General features: G+C 46.2%; 1 protein-coding gene across 1 annotated transcript in view; it reads right to left on the bottom strand.

Annotated features, from left to right (window-relative positions):
* CHTF18 (chromosome transmission fidelity factor 18) overlaps positions 1-17,236 on the bottom strand; it is a 428,817-nt gene that overhangs the window by 350,841 nt on the left and 60,740 nt on the right. The window contains exons 2-4 of the mRNA XM_078664893.1: positions 15,113-15,388; positions 9,475-9,616; positions 948-1,143 (exon numbers count right to left, since the gene is read on the bottom strand). Of these exons, the coding sequence (XP_078521019.1) occupies positions 948-1,143; positions 9,475-9,616; positions 15,113-15,388 (614 nt within the window). The remainder of the gene's footprint in view (positions 1-947; positions 1,144-9,474; positions 9,617-15,112; positions 15,389-17,236) is intronic.

The following is a 17,236-nucleotide window of genomic DNA, read 5'->3' as shown; positions in this document are numbered from 1 at the left end:
ATACCCTCGTGGGATGTGAAAATAGGACTGGTAATACAGTTCTCATGCTTGCAATATATTGTTCATATACATCTATATGTACTAAAGCAAATAATGTAACAGGAGTCTTCCCTGAATCCAACATTGTTTATCTCTGGAGGCCTACGCTCCATATGCTTTGTGTGCTATACCTCATTCTTCAAATATTCTTCCCTGGGGCTCCCAATTTCTATTCTTCCCTGTGCCTCACACCATACATTACCTGTGTTCTGCACCATATATTCTTTCTTATGTCCCATACCCCATGTTCTTACCTCTGTCTTACTCAACTTATTCTTCCATGTACTACACTGTACATTATTCTATTTGGCTTACACTACAAATTCATGCTTGTGACTCACACCTCTTTGTCTGTTTGTTCATCAACATTCTTCCCTATGTTCTACACAACATATTCTTTCCTGTGTCCAAAAACATATACTCTTTTCTGCATCCTACACCCAGTTTTTATGTCACTGTTCCATACTCTTAATTCTTTATCCCCCAAACCACATACTCTTCCCCATGTCCCATGCCCAAAATAGATTGCCGACTCCCTTTTGAATGTCAAAATATACAATATAATTTACTATGTGCCAAACCTCTAACTATTTCAGTGTCAAAAAGCTCCACATAATTTCCCTTGTCCAGATACCTATTACTGTGTGCAGCATCACAAAACACTTTTACTCAGCATTTCGCAATGTTCTACATCCCACACTTCTTGTGTCTTTATCCCTCTATATTATGAAGTCTCCTGTGAAGGTGGCTCCTGTGTTTCATAGCCCAGTAACCTACATTTGTTGATGTATTGTACCTTGTATTCATACTTCCACATTCTATCCCTACCAGAGGATACCTTACCATGCTCACAGTGCATGCCTATGGCCTCTGTGCCAGTGCTTACCTGACACCCCATCCAGACTCACCTCTGATTCCGAGCCCTGGGTATCTTCTTTTAAAGTCATGTAGACTCTCTTCCCATCAGCAGAGGTGACATGTATATACTCTTCAAAGACAGGTGGCCGCTTCTGAACCCGCTTACGTTCTCTCGTCCTGGGGGTCATGTGCAGTGGAGCCATGTCACTTATCTCCAGAGGTTCAGCAGCCAAGAACTTTGTATTTCTAGTGACAAACAGAGTGACAAAGGCAGGGGAAAAGGCTTTGAATCAATGGAAGCAGTGGCTGCTGGATAGGGACAACAAAAACTCTGACTAGAGAGTTTATTATACTGGCAGTGTTGTGAAGCAGAGGGGAAAAATTGCATATATGTTTAAGCCAGGCTTAGAGCATTTCTACGTGAATAGTGACTCTCTCATAGAGGTGGGCTGGGGCATGGACAAGTCACTGAAACTTTACGATTCTAGGGAAACAAGTGCTTCACATGTAAAGGAGCAACTGAAGCATTTGGGCAAGTGATGAAAATCAATCAAAAATGGTCAGGCGATTTTAGTCGATGTTTCTTATGTAATTTTGCCCGGCGTTAAACGCCTCTAATACCATACGAAGTTTATCAAATAAAGAGGCAGGCGCTGGAGACAGGAAGACAGGAAACAAGTTTTATTCCGACGGAGCAGAACTCATCAGATCGGACAACAAGGTATCGTCTCGGGGTGCTCTCTAACAGCCTCTCTGAGGCTTGGCCTTTTATACACTGGTTTACGACATGTGACCACTCTGTATTACAATAAAGACATTGTGAAGTAATGGAAAAAGACATCCCCGGTACCCCCCCCAGTTCCGGCTCATTCCAACACGTGGCTACAGTAGAGGTCCTCACCCCCCATACAATAGGAGGGGGCTATCACGCAGCTGAGTGTTCCGCCGATTCCTTTGGAATGTGTGCGCCTGATCGGATCTCAGGGGGTGGGGAGGTCATGATCAATAGTAGCTCCTTTGAAGAGGGGCGAGTGCATACAGTAGTGGGCAATAAACTGTATCCTCAGGCTAAGGGATGACCAACGGTCCGTGTGGACAAGCGAGCGTAGAGGAAGGGTTTATCAACAGAGGGGTATTCATGAAAGGAAAGGAGGTGTTGGTCAGGCGCGGGGTGTGATTCCCAGAGACAGAGTCATGCGGAAGGGGAAGGTTCATGACTTGTGCATGTGAGAGCGGGGGCAGCCAGGGTGCATGGGGGATGCTTGCAGGGTCAGGGAAGTGCGCTGATGATCGATCGTGAACAGGGAGTCCATGGTACCTAAAATGGCTGTGTGTATGTTCATACGTGAGTCTGAGGAATGGGCAAGATGGCGCAGATGATGTTCAGTTCACGAACTAAAATTCCACAGTCCTCCCTTTTAACATGTCTCGCCAGCTTGTCAATTCAGATCTATCCCCATAAGACCACGTATTTCTCTCATAGAGGGGACTCATGTGCTCAGTTCTAAAGTCCAAAGTCTTAGGGCACATACAGTTAGAAATGAGTGAACACAAAGGTGGCAAACATTGAATACCTAAGCAACACCCACACAGTACCACGACTGGTATCAGTATAAACGTAAACAACCTCCATCCCCAATCCTTCAAAATGTCCCAAAACCAGCTTCCAAGCGACCATCCTTCTTGCTCCTGGTGAACCTCTGAGGATAGTCTGTGGAGGTGTTCGATTGCTTTGTAGACTGAAGGCGAGTTATCTGGCACGTAGGTGCAACAGCTGGAGCCGATGATGCGGCATGCTCCTCCACGGTCGGCCAGAACCACATCTAGAACAAGGCGGTTTTGAAGAGCCACCAGGCGGACTGCCTGAAGCTCAGCCGTGTTGTTAGCGAGGATGCCAGCCGTGATGTTAATGGTTGTTTCTACTGCCTGAGTCAGGTGTCGGATAGCGCGGCTATTTGCCATTGGGCCCCACAGAGGAACAAGTCCCTTCACCGCATCCAGGAACTGTGCTCCGGTGGAGTTGGCTTGTCCAATGTCTCCGGCGCGCTTTTGCCGGTGATGGTAGGCTGGGGCCACATACGTGGGGGGAAGAATGAAGGCGATGTAGCATGTACCCCTCCAACCTTTCGGGAGCCAAGTGTAAGCTTTGATGCCACAAACAAAGTACATATTCGGAGAAGCAACAAAGGAGGGGGGGTCAACTGAGACCAATGTTCTGGTGATGCGGCAGGAACTGTGACCCACCAGCTGTGTTCCCTGGCCTTCGAGGCACACGAGACCTGTGACATTGATGACAGACAGGGCCACAGTCAGAGTGGCAGCCGTTCGCTTCCGCAGGTAGGAGAAGGTGGGTCTAGCTGGATTGTGGAGCACTTGCATTTCAACTCGTTCTTTGGCAGGGATGTTCATATGGAAGGCGGAACCTGAGGTCACAGGACAAAAGGGGGCAGACGTCCTTCCTGTTTTGTTCAGCCAGAACCCATAGTAGAAGTGTGACACTGTTTGACCAGAAGCGGCGTTGTCCTTGTGGCTTTCCTGCAAGAGGATCAACCAGGCGAGGCAGGAGCCGTGAACTGAGAAAGGAGAAGGGATGAAGGGGATGGAGTGTCCAGTGGCATGCGGGAGCAACCCGCAGATCCAGCAGTTCATGGCATTTGCAGCAAGGTTGTGCTGGTGCAATAATTGCACGAAGGAATTGTTCCAGAACTCCTTACGCCTTTCTCGGAGCTGAGGCGAAAGGGAGATCAGGTGATGCTCTTTCATGGTGGTTGGCTGTGCAGTGGTCAGCAATATCTGATGAGCGGGTGTGCTTTCCTCCAAGATCCAGAAGGAAGTCATGAGGAGGCGGCAAAGGAGGAAGAGAATGAAGAAGGCGATTGTCTTTGATTTGTGCAAATTGTCAGTCTTTGGGTTCCTGTAGTGGGTATTTCCGGTTGCTTCTATCATCTTCTTATCTGGCGCTTCCATCATCTTCTTATCTGGCGCTTCCATCATCTTCAAGGTGCTCGGTAGTGGGCAGAACCACAGACTTTGTTTAGCTTCTCTCCGGGTAACCCTTGGTTGTTTTAGGCCACCGTTCTGAGATTTTAACTTAGTCCGTGGTCTACTTAGCCGAAGCTCCCTCCTTTTTGACGCAGGAAATACCCTTCCCGGGATGGCACAGTGTGATCAGAGAATTTTGCAAGTTCAAGTGCCTCAGGATAGCAGTTCAGTGGTGGCCGGTCTTTGTTCAGGAGCTCTTCTTGGGTGTCGACGTTTCCTGCAGCAGGAGATCACTAGACTCCATCTGTCTGCAGAAACATGTCGACCTTACATCTCTCTTAGTGGTCATTTGTTACACCACTAATTTTGCACTGTTTTTATTGATTTAGGAGTGTGAGGGGGCCTATTAAAATTATTTTCCCGATCACGACCTAATTTTAGAGCTTTTCTCTTTCTTTTCACTTACACTTTTTCTTTGCACTGCTTTTCAGTTCCCTGAGTATACACGCCTTCATTGCACATCTTTAATAACACTGTGGTTTTTCCTGTGCATGGCTTAGTCATCTGCCAGCACAGGTTTTTTACCCTCTGTGTGTTATTTATAAACATTAAAGATCCCAGATGATGAAGGGCGGTCTCGTTGGTGGACTGATGGGAACTTGTTTATAATTAAACTATTCCCTGTTGTTGTTATATTTTTGGGTACATTGTCTGGTCTTGGACTCACTGTTAATTTTGGTTGGTGTCAGTTTTGTGTAGGGGGTTTAACAGTGAGGTCGATAAACCTACCCCTAGGACCTTCCTTGTGTCTATTAGTAAATCAATACCCATAATGGCGTCAGGGGAGTTGGAGGAGAGCAGAAATGTTGTGTCAGTGGGGTTGTTTCCTAGGTCAAAGGAGATAAGTACAGACAGGGGATTAGTGGAGGGCGTTCCATCGAAACCTATCGATGTAATGTGTGAGCCAGACAAGGGTGCCCTTGGAATCAGTCGCTTTGATAATACACTACGTGTCGCTCCAGTGTCTACCAAGAATGGAGACTTTGTACCCAGGACCTTAGCGGTGACGTAAGGACCTTGCTGGTCAACACAGAGCTCGACTGGATCCCTCCCTTGCCCCTGGCAGTCCTATGCAAAGTCGGGAGTGTTCTCACTGTCAGATAGTTGGTACTGGTTCTGTCGGGGACGGTCAAATGTGTTTGATCTTCCTGGTCTGTCGCTGTTGGTGTCGTTTGTGTACCCCCGCCCCTGTCCTCTAGTCCTGGGGACATTCATCATGTCCCTTGTTTCTTTATTTTTAATTAGTTCCAGAAGAACCGGACATTGAGACTTCCAATGCCCGAATCCTTTGCAAAATGCACACTGATTATCTTCTATGTCCCTACGTCCAGAGTAGGGAGTGGGTGTGCGGTCCTTTGGGGGTGGATTTCTAGGGGCGCTTGATTGGTAGCTCCCCCTGTGTAGTTCTTTCCAGACTGCCACCCCTTGTATCTGGGCTATCATTACCCTTTCTTTCAAATCTTTCTTCTTTCTCTCGATTGCCCTATCATTCTCATCCTTTTGGTGCTCGTAGTACTGAGCCATTTGGAGGATAGCGGCGGGTTTGGAGGCCCCCCAACTACTCTCGCTCGTTTGTAACTTTTGGGAAACCTCTCGTGACAGACCCTTTACGTAGTTTTGCACAAATAGGTGTTGTCCGGTTGCGGTGGTCATGTCTTGGCCACTGTAGTCGGAGAAAACCGTTTCAAATCGGGAGAAGTATTCTGATACGTCTTCCTGGGGTTTCTGACGGCAAGCCGTGACTATTGACCAATCTACCTTTTTCTCTGGGATCAAGGTTTTTAACTTCTGAACTATTTTGTCCGGAAGTTCCAGTATGTCTTTTATCAGTTTCCTTCCGGGCTCTCGTCGTCTATCTAGCTCACTGAGTTGTTTCCAGGTATGTCCGAACAGATCTGTGTGATCGGCTTTCCGGATTTGCTTCCACACGTCAGCGGGCAGACATAACCCGAAAAACAAATCAATGTCTGCTAGAGTCATTATCGTTGAACCCAAGGCTGTGCCTAATTCGGTGTAAAATGCTGTCGGGTTCTTCCTTAAATCAGGCAGGGTTTGCCTAAAGGTTAAAATATCTTGTCGATCCCATGGTTGGTAAACCCAATTGTACACAACCCTCCCTTTTGCATCTGCGTGGTTGATATCGTCGTTTGTTCCCTGACCTCTTGGGGGAACCCAGTAGGGGGCGGCTTCTCTGATAGGCATCATAGTGTTGGCTACTTCTAATGGGGACTCAGTCGTTTCAGGGACTGTGATCTTAACTTCTGGTTTCTGTTCCGTGAGGTGGCAGAAGACTTCAAGCGTTTGCATGAAGAGGTCCGTCACATCGCGCTCAGTCCCATCTCCAACATCGACCTTTCTATATAGAGCCGTCAGCTTAGCAGGACCCTTATTTTGATACCTATCCTCATATGCGTTCAGGGTGTGGTAGCTGAACCGTAAAATGAAATGCCGTCTGTGGCTACCGGCATGTGAATTGTGCATATCCATCGTATATTCTTCGCTCTCCTTCCGTTCTACCAGTGTCTTTGCTATCTTGTCAATCCCATCCCGCTCGTCTTTGCTCAACCTATTTGGTCTGGCTGTTGGCTGCTTGCTAGTCTCGAGTTCATCTGATGTTGTTACCAATGTGGCCGGTGCGAAGGCCGTAAGGGCCGGGGCACTAGCGCTAGAGTCACCCTCGCCCGCACTCAGAACTGGTAGGTGCTGTGCTAGAGGCTGACAGGGGGCATAAGGAGGGGGCAGGTAGATAATCGGAGGACCTAGCAGTAACTCGTCGTTTGCCCGTTGTTTGGAGGGCATTTCCGGGTAGAGCGTAGAGGGGGGTCCTAACAGGGCATTGGCCTGCCGACCCTGATTCTTGCGTTTGTCTAACTTCCTCTCTCCTTCTTATTTCTTCATCTAGTTCCTTAGCGGCCAGGTGGGCTGCCTTTCGTAACTCTTTCCCTATTTTTGCTTCTTCTCTTTTCCTTCGTTGCTCTGCTTCTTTGCGCCACATGCCGATACTATCGAGCATGGTGGGCGTTGCCTTATTTGTTCTAACAGCTGCTTCTAACGCTTTTATTTTATGCTCATCAAAGGAATTTATCAGTGGCCACTGACTTTCGGGGTCCTTTTTTGTATATTTATGCCATGACTTACTATAAGCTATAGCGACTAGTCCTTGCTTAGTGAACATGTCCTTATTAGGGGTGCCTTCCAATGGAGCTGGATGGTTCATCTCTAATAAGCGGTCCGGGTTGTACCAACTACCAATCAGTGGGGAGAAGACAGGCATGACAGATTACAACGGGGGACAAAGGTCCGCACTACCTATCTTTCACTATTTGCAAAGACTAGACAGAATATTGCTATTCTACGTTATTTGCAAGCAGAGAACCTCAAAAGAACTATACTCCAAACAATCTATGTTCGGACAATCAATCAGTGGGGAGAAAAATAGGTACGGCAGATTACAATGGGGGACAAAAAGTCCGCGTTACCTACCCTTCACTATCCGCAAAGGGAGATAGAATATTCCTATTCCTCCCCGTTTGCAGGCAGCGAATATCTCAAAGAGCGACAAAGCAAATACTAGTATTTCAAACAATCAAACAATCAATCAATTCGGAATTCGTCGTGTGTCACGACCTTACCCGGACCGTAAGGACAGTTTCTCGTCTTCCGCTTCCAGCGCCCGATCGTCCTCTACTCTCTGTTGCTACCGCGGCACTCCTGATGGTTCCCAGTCAGGACCGTAGATCACTCGGGAGAGGTCTGTTCGGAACCAGCGAAGTTCGGATGATCGGCTGTCAGTCGAGGGTCTATCGGACAGGAGCTCTCCCGATCGTTGCAGTCGTTCACTCTGTCGTCGGGACCTCTCCCACTGGATCCACGTGTCGCTGATGGGCCCCACGTTTGGGACGCCAATTGATGAAAATCAATCAAAAATGGTCAGGCGATTTTAGTCGATGTTTCTTAAGTAATTTTGCCCGGCGTTAAACGCCTCTAATACCATACGAAGTTTATCAAATAAAGAGGCAGGCGCTGGAGACAGGAAGACAGGAAACAAGTTTTATTCCGACGGAGCAGAACACATCAGATCGGACAACAAGGTATCGTCTCGAGGTGCTCTCTAACAGCCTCTCTGAGGCTTGGCCTTTTATACACTGGTTTACGACATGTGACCACTCTGTATTACAATAAAGACATTGTGAAGTAATGGAAAAAGACATCCCCGGTACCCCCCCCCAGTTCCGGCTCATTCCAACACGTGGCTACAGTAGAGGTCCTCACCCCCCATACAATAGGAGGGGGCTATCACGCAGCTGAGTGTTCCGCCGATTCCTTTGGAATGTGTGCGCCTGATCGGATCTCAGGGGGTGGGGAGGTCATGATCAATAGTAGCTCCTTTGAAGAGGGGCGAGTGCATACAGTAGTGGGCAATAAACTGTATCCTCAGGCTAAGGGATGACCAACGGTCCGTGTGGACAATGGAGCGTAGAGGAAGGGTTTATCAACAGAGGGGTATTCATGGAAGTAAAGGAGGTGTTGGTCAGGCGCGGGGTGTGATTCCCAGAGACAGAGTCATGCGGAAGGGGAAGGTTCATGACTTGTGCATGTGAGAGCGGGGGCAGCCAGGGTGCATGGGGGATGCTTGCAGGGTCAGGGAAGTGCGCTGATGATCGATCGTGAACAGGGAGACCATGGTACCTAAAATGGCTGCGTGTATGTTCATACGTGAGTCTGAGGAATGGGCAAGATGGCGCAGATGATGTTCAGTTCACGAACTAAAATTCCACACAAGATGCCATCAATTACTCACCCACTCAATGAATTCCCGGATACAGAGGGAGATCTGATTTCCAGAGAATAGATGGATTCATTGATTACTCAGGCAGTGCAATAAAGGCAGGGTTAATGTTAATTTTTAAATAAAAAGTTGCATAACTTTCACTCAAGAAAGCATATTCAAGAGTATGACTGTGTTTAGAGAGAAATGTGTAATCAGGATTATTTGCATTAGCAAACCCCAAGGCCTTGGAAGTCACATGGACTCATCAAACGTAATGGAAATATTTTATACAGTCTGCAGGAGCTGAGAAAGTGGCAAACTAATAGATAGGCGGAAGGCAAATGAAGGTCTGGTTATGATACAATACTATACAATGTGGTAATTTTCCACTTGGTCTCTTAACGCTGACTAACCACTGGTACTTTGAATGTCTGTTTTAACAAACTGTTTGCAGGAGTAGAAATAAGCTCTTATGAGTAAGGAAATTGTCTGCTAGAGGCCAAGTGCATGGTCAGGTGGTACTCTGTCATCTTTCTGAGCTCTTACAAACAGATGATGTTTGAGGAGGTTTGCTAAAGACCTCTGTGTTGTCAGAGAGGAAGTATTGGCTTACATTGTAAATATCTCTGTAGGTTGTACACAAGACCTTAAAATACATTATTTACTGAAAGGATTCCTGCTCTAAGCCTACGGGTAATTCAGTACCATTCGCGACTGGATACAACTTGCAGCACCTGTAATGTTAAACTGAATACATCATTTACCTGCTGCTTGGTGTAGTAGTAATTCCTGGAGAAGATGGTGGGGTTATGTCATCGCTGGAAAGGTCTGGTAATGGCAAGTCCTCCTTTGCGCCAAAGTCCAGTTTTTTGACTGCTTCCAATCTTGGCCTCTTGGGTTTTGGAGCTACAAAAAAAAAATATTACAGTAATGCATACAACATTTTAAAATATGTAGACTTACCATAACATCAAACCTCGAAAAGAAGGCCCCTGCTTGGTTCCAGGAGGAAGAATCAATCTCTACAAATCTAACAAGCTAGGTCAATGTACTCTAAAACAAATATATATTTAATTTAATGCTGTTGAAAATGGCCCTTTTTGCAGGGTTATCCCCAAAAATGTTGCTGCTTCTTCCTATTTTTTCCTGACCGGCTGTGGTTGGTTTAAGGACTCTGGGCACTTTAGCACTGCTATTCAGTGCTAAAGTGCATATGCTCTCAGTGAAATTTGTATTATGGATTTGTGTTTCCATGATTAGCATTTTGATTTACTATTCAGTCCCTAATACAGTGCACTGTATGTGCCCAGGGCCTTTAAATCAAATGCTGCTAGTGGGTCTGCAGCACTGATTGAGCCACCCACATAAGCAGCCTATAAAGATAACTCAGATCTGCCACTGCAGTATCTGTGTGCAGTCTGGTACTGCCATGTTGACTTGGCAAGTGCACCTACTTGCCAGACACTTCCCTATTCTTACAAGTGAGTCACCCCTAAGGTAGGCTCAAGGTACCCCTGTGGGCAGGTTGCAGTGTAGGTGAAAGGTAGGACATACCCTGGTGTGTGTGGCATGTCCTGATAGTGAAATACTGCCAATTTCGTTTTTCACTATGGAAAGGCTATCTGGCCCGTAAGAAAGCATGGGAGTTTTTTTAGAACATCTTATAAATATAACTTCCCATTGGGACCAGATAGGAGAGTAAAGCTTAGTATGCCTGAACTCAGAATATAAAGATGCATCTTTTAGCAAAGATGATTTGTATATCTTATATTTGAAAATACCACTTTTAGAAAGTAGGTATTTTCTTGCTTAGCCATTCTATGTGCCTCTGATGGCTTGTGTATTGAGAAGTCTGGCTTCGGAGAGACAGAGGCTGGGGTGGTGCATTCTCTCAGACTGCCATCGTGTGTGTCCTGCCTTTCCTGAATGAGTCAGGGCTGGCTGAATAGACCTGGGCTGCATTCAGAGTAGTGCAAGGAGTTTTCACTAGCACCTGAATAGGACCATTCTGCATTTAGAGTGGTGGGAGGAGATTTTCCTTGCACTTGAATAGGCCCTGTCTGCCTTGGCCAATGTGGTCTCCACCTCCTGCCGGGAAGCTGGGCCAGAGAGGACAAAACTGTTTTGGCTGAGCATAGACACTCTCTGCCTCCAGAGAACAATGGATTTTGGAGTATAAATATTGGGACCCAGACCCCAATATTTTAGATTAACTAAGGAACCTGCCAGGAAGAAGGGCTGGAAAAGCTGTCAGGAGGAACTGTCACGTGACTGCGTGCTCTACGTTGTTGGCCTGCTGTGTTGGCCTGCTGCTTGCTGCTTCTGTCTTGAGCAGGGAAAGGACAGGATTGTACTTTAATCATCCTGCTGTTATTTTCTCCAAGGGCTTGAAGTAGAGCTCGCCACTTGTTGGAAGTCTCAGGGATATAAAAGACTTCTGAGAACTCTTTCGGAACCAAGAAGAGCTGGAGAAGCTGTGAGGAGAAACTACCACTTTGCTGTGTGCTTTGCTGTGTAGGCCGATTCAGAAAAGCAAGCCGGGCCGACGATGGCTGAAATGCCAGAAACCGGTCCCCGGAAGCTTGTTTCCTTCCCAGTATAAGAATTGGCTTGGTAGTTTGGTTTGCCCTGTTCCCATCATGCACTGGGACAGGAACAGACTAATTTGCATGCAGCCAGGTTCTGAGCTGGGATGGTGCAGTGAGCTAAAAAACGGTGATGGATCAAGCCCTGATCTTTGGACTGGGTAAGAGTGGTCTGCTTAATTCAGACACTCTGTTCATCACCACCCCCTTTTCTGAATCATTTTGTCCACCATAAGCGTGGAAGGGTATACTCAGATGTGAGTCCCTTGCTCATTGCACCATCAGGATTCAAGCAAGCCGGGCCGACGACGGCTGAAATGCCAGAAACCGGTCCCCGGAAGCTTGTTTCTTTCCCAGTATAAGAATTGGCTTGGTAGTTTGGTTTGCCCTGTTCCCATCATGCACTGGGACAGGAACAGACTAATTTGCATGCAGCCAGGTTCTGAGCTGGGATGGTGCAGTGAGCTAAAAAACGGTGATGGATCAAGCCCTGATCTTTGGACTGGGTAAGAGTGGTCTGCTTAATTCAGACACTCTGTTCATCACCACCCCCTTTTCTGAATCATTGCTGTCTAGGCCAGCAGTGGCTGTTTCTATATTGGGCAGTGAAAGGCATGAACTTTCTGCAACTTCCTTTATGTGAGTTTCTCCAAGGGCATGAGGTAGAGCTTGCCCCCGGTTCAAGAAGTCTCAGGAACAGCAAAGACTTCAAGTTCTTCTGCCATCAGCACTGGGGACTGTGTGGTTTGTGCTGCAACAGGAGAAAACCCTACGATGTTGCTGCCGACTCCCTGTCCTAGGGGCTCTGCAGAGGGCACCGCCGCAACGCTCCACCGCAACCCTGGTCTCACTGACGGCGAACCCCGCCGCCGCCACTGAGCCGCTGCTTGCACTGCGACCTGTGGTCGCCGCACTCTGCACCGCCTCGCCTCACGCCATTGCCCTGGTATCCCCAACAACGCCGCTCCATGCTAACATCAATGCCACTCCTTGCACTGTGGTTTGAGGGCACTGCTCGTAAGTTACACGACACACCCTCCTCATCCCGCACCGCAGCCTTGGCCTACCGATGCCAGCGCCATCAACTCCAGTTCATCAGCCGACGACAGCGCTTCAGCAACGACGATGCCGCTGCTTGCACCGTGACCTGCCAACACAGCGACGAGCATCACATCACTTCGCACCACAAGTGAACGCGAGGAGTCCGTTCTGCAACGTGTGTGACTTCAAGGGCCCGATGACTCCTGCACTGACCTCCGGAACGGACGCCTGCGGGTGGCGGCCTTGCGGGCTCATCGATAGATCGTCGACTCCCTGCATTTCTAAAGGTACTGGTTTGCGTCTCTTCCCGACACCGTAGTTGGCCCACAACGCCGTCAGCCGAAACTGTTTGGATTTGTTGTTCATGATGCCGTGGTAGCCCCAGACGGAGCTATCGACTTCAAGGAATTATATTTCAAGTCTATTTTGATGACTGAAGAATTCTAAGTACAATACTGTGGATCATCTTCATTTTGGTCGTTTGGGGTATATAAACATATTGGATATTTTCTAAACTGGTGTGGTGTCCTTTTGTGGTGCTTTTACTGTGTTACTGTTGGTTATGTGCAAATGCTTTACACACTGCCTCTAAAATAAGCCTGACTGCTCGTGCCAAGCTACCAAAGGGGTGGGCAGGGGTTATTTTAGAAGTGTAACTCCCTTATCCTGACTAGAAGGAAGGGTCCCTACTTGGACAAAGTTCCAAACCCTTGCCAACTAGAGGCCCCCAAATGTTTTTCAAATTAATTTAAATTTTCCCTAACACTGTATTTTACCTATAAGATTATTTACTCATATTTTAATTCAATTAAATTAAAACAAATTAGGGGATTCTTACGCTTCGTTCTATGCCGACCCAAATCGATGTTTATTATTTAATTATGTGTAATAAATGAAATAAAATATATATCTATGTATTATGCTGCCCTTAACCCAAGTGCCTAGGTCTAACACTAACTATATCTCTAAAACTAACCCCTCAATAGCATTTACTTGTATGACATTTACAATAAATTAAATTAGCAAAATCTAGGAACGTTTATCGTAACCCAAATGTTAACGCTAACCCACATCCTAAAAAATAATAATAATAATAATAAAGACATTTGTAGAGAGCACAGCTACCTCGACTGAGGTGTCCTAGCGCTAATTAAAGTATTTCCAAATAGGTTATTGTTTGATACATTGCTCATTTATTTCATAATATAGTTCTCTGACCCGAATACTAGCCTTAACCATAAACCCATCAAGTGATAATTGTTTTAGTATATTATTTTTGATTAAAGTAAATAAATGGTAAGAACTTTAATTGTATCCATTTATTTGATGACATAATGGTGCATAATATAAGGGCAGACATCATAATGGTGTTTTTGAGGTTCCAGTGTTGAGGTAATGGCCTGAGGGTTGATGTTGGAGATTTATTAGTATGTCTCCCTTTCTAACCATATCCTGGGCCATAAACACTTTCAAAACCTACAAATCTCACCCACTTACTAAAGCTGGACATGCAACAGATTCATCCCTAGTAGCACAGATAACCTTCTAGAAGTTAATAAATTAAGGAAATAGTGACCAAGAGGAAACTCATTCCTGGGCCTATAGTCTCATCATTGAGGCAAGCAGCAGTATCCAAGCTTTAAAGGACATCCACATGAAGACTTTGTGTTAAAATGGGTGATATTGTTAAATTAGACAAAAAGGACACAACAGCCATAAACTGTATCAGGCACACGACTGGAGTAATTCCGACTGCTGATGTCAGCAGAGGTGCCTGTTTGATAATTAGGGACTACCGTGGCGGCACTCTTCAAGGACTAAAAATAGCCTAACTCAAAAACTATGGGGCTTGAATGCATTTCATTACTGGTATAAATTTCAAGGAAAATAAATCTCGTGGCAAGTGCACCAATGACACCAGAGAAAATATCTTAGAAAATGGGTCATGTTGCAGCAGCCCAATGATCTTTCCTGGTTGTTTACTTTACCTTTTTGAAAGCTTTGGAAAATATCTTTATTTCTAAAAGATATTGATTATAGCTTCATAGCTCCCTACCAAAGGCTATACGGTTTAAGGACCTGACCCTGAGTGGGTCTGGCCTATAAAGAGGGAGATGGCCTTTAACAATCACTCTAGCCAGAAACAGAAGGGCTATACAGCTATTAGAATATTCCACCCACTGAGAGTAGAATGTTCTATATTGAAATGAAAGAAACAGAAAGAAACTGTTGAATGTTGGAGCAGAAGACCTTTTGCAGCTATTACTGTCCTTAAGACACTACATGGTCGCCTTCAGATGAGCTCTCAATATTCCTATGTTCCAATGCTTGTTATAGATATTAGACAATTGCTTATTTCCTTTGGCTTTTTGGGACATCTTCAAAATGGTGCCCTCTTTAAAATGCATATGGGCTGAATGTGGACACATACATTTCTGGAGTATTTAAGTGCGTTTGAACACGTACAAAAAAGCTTTAACCATCGAAAAATCATGGTACTCATTTTTTCAATCAAAGACAAAGGAAAAAAAAAAAAGATGAGCTTTGCCCAAACCTTCCACTTTCAAAATACAGATAGATATTGTTAACATTCCTCATGAGTTAAAACGGGATAGGTGGAGATACGAAGCATGAGAGAATGAAAGGCGGGTTGTCTATTTCCAAAGGTAAGTTTGGGGCAGAGAGAGAAGCAGTAAGAGGGTGTGAAAGAGGGCATGTTGTATAAAAAAAATTATTTGAAAAAACGTAGCAGACATTTCTCTGAAATTAGACTTACTAAAGGAAGGTTGAAGATCTATCAAACTCTCTGAGAGGTCTAGGTTAATGTCCTCCTCCGAGTCTGGCAACATTTCATCAGCCCCCCTCTTTTTACCAAGGGCACCGTCGACTTCCGCTGCGTGCTTTGTTCCTGCCTTCCCATTGGTTCTGGATTGGACCTTGTGATTAAGAACTGTAGAACTGAGGACAGCATCCCCGGAGGCGATTGAGTCTTCAAAGCTACGCTTCTCGCGAAACTGGGAAGTCTTGGGTATTGGTGCAATGGGTCTGTCATCTGTGAACACAAAAAAACAAGAACTTTGAAACACTGCAGATGTTTAACTCTGCAAGAACAGGATAACACAAGCATTTAAATTCAAGGTGGGGCAATTTTATGATAAACATCTCTGAAAGTTCTCTCCTTCCCTAATGAAGTCAGCAACTATATATTCTTACAGGCAGAGGCACTGTTTTTAAATAAAGATTTCCAACAGAGAAGATGACTTATACATTGCTATAGCAGACCTCTCACACAATTTTAGAACACAATGCGCACAAGAAGGGTGGTGTGTAAATTACTTTAAGGATTGCTATCCAGTGGGACGTAGTCAAGACAGCATGGTGTGAAGTCGCACTGCTCCAAGCCCCCGCCCGGCCAATATCTTCCTTAATACTAGTGGTCTGTGGCACTGGGGGTCATCAATCCCCCCACCAAAGGAGTGAACAGCACCCTTAGGGCGCGGTCCCTTCTGGGACTGGTGGGGAGCAGTGATGAACGTGAAGCTTGGCCTCAACCCTGCAAAGGCCCAAAATTGAGGCCGCTCTGCAGTAACATACCCTGAAACCAACTATCGGGGCAGCTGCCCTAGCGAACAATGTGTTTGGACTCCGAAGAGAGGGCGTTGGGCAGAGGAGGCGAGCCAAAGCAACATGCCCGAAAAGTGGAGACTAAGCATTGGCCCCGACAAGCACGATGGAGGGGTGAACCGCACCTTCTTCAGGTGAGTGTTGTACTTGCCAAATTCACCCTGATGCAACACAACTACGAATCCTGAGGCACCTGTGGATTGAGCAGTGTCACCTCATCACCAGAACACACAGATTGGGGCTCCTCTGCCTACTGTACACTCTGTAAAACGACCTAGATGTTGCGGGCCCTGGTGGAGGTCATACCCACAGGACTATACTGGAGACCCCCCTGATAGTAGGGGCCCGCATTCCCACAGCGCCTCTCCGGCACCCAGATGAGCACTAGACACTGTCATAAGGAGCCGAACATGCCGCACAAATGAGAACGTCGTAGGGAGTAGAGGTGCAACCGGTCATTGTTGAGTCAACTGGCCCTGCTAAAATACTGGAGTCCATTACTGCAACCCGTGAAGCCCTAGAAACAAAAAGAGACACCACAGCAGTTGACTTTGGGCTGTTGCATGATGACCATCGGAAGCTGGTGGACAAGATGCACATGACCAGAACTGCACTAGGTGACCTCTCTCCCAGAGTGAAAGACCTGAGTAAGAGAATGATGTCCCTTGCAGCCACTGTGTGTACATTGAAAAGTAGGGTAGATGATGCTGAAGGACACAACAGGAGGAACAATATCAGGTTCATTAGTCCTGCCTGAGGGCGAGGAAGGTAGGGGCATGGTGCAATACCTACATGCCTAACTGAGGAAAATAATAGCGCCCCAAGAACTATCACAGTTCTTTGTATTGGACAGAGTGCCTGTTGGGCGACCCCCTCTGGAGGAACACCACGACCCTGAATATCACGCTTTTTATATTTCTGGGATAGAGACATGATCTTACATAAGGCTAGTCAAGCAGGCTCCTCTGCTATTGACAATCACAAGGTAATGATCCTCCCAGATTACACTTTGGCAGTGCAATAGATGAGAACATTGTTTACAGATATTAAAAGGCTGCTGCACAATGAAGGACAGAAATATATGCTGTTATACCCAGTCAGGTTAAGCATTCTGCTGAATGACACATCCTACTTCTTCACTGACGTTACGGAAGCCTAAGTGTAGGTTGCTGAATACAATTCTGAAGGTGGGGAACTGTGAATAGATGAGATTTTGTTTGTTGTGAGGGTTTGTAGGCTGCCGGGCGTGCTGCATGTAGTACTCTAGGCACACAAA

Source organism: Lissotriton helveticus, chromosome 10 (assembly GCF_964261635.1).
Source record: "Lissotriton helveticus chromosome 10, aLisHel1.1, whole genome shotgun sequence".
Taxonomy (NCBI): domain Eukaryota; kingdom Metazoa; phylum Chordata; class Amphibia; order Caudata; family Salamandridae; genus Lissotriton; species Lissotriton helveticus.
This window is presented reverse-complemented; position numbering and strand designations above follow the sequence as displayed.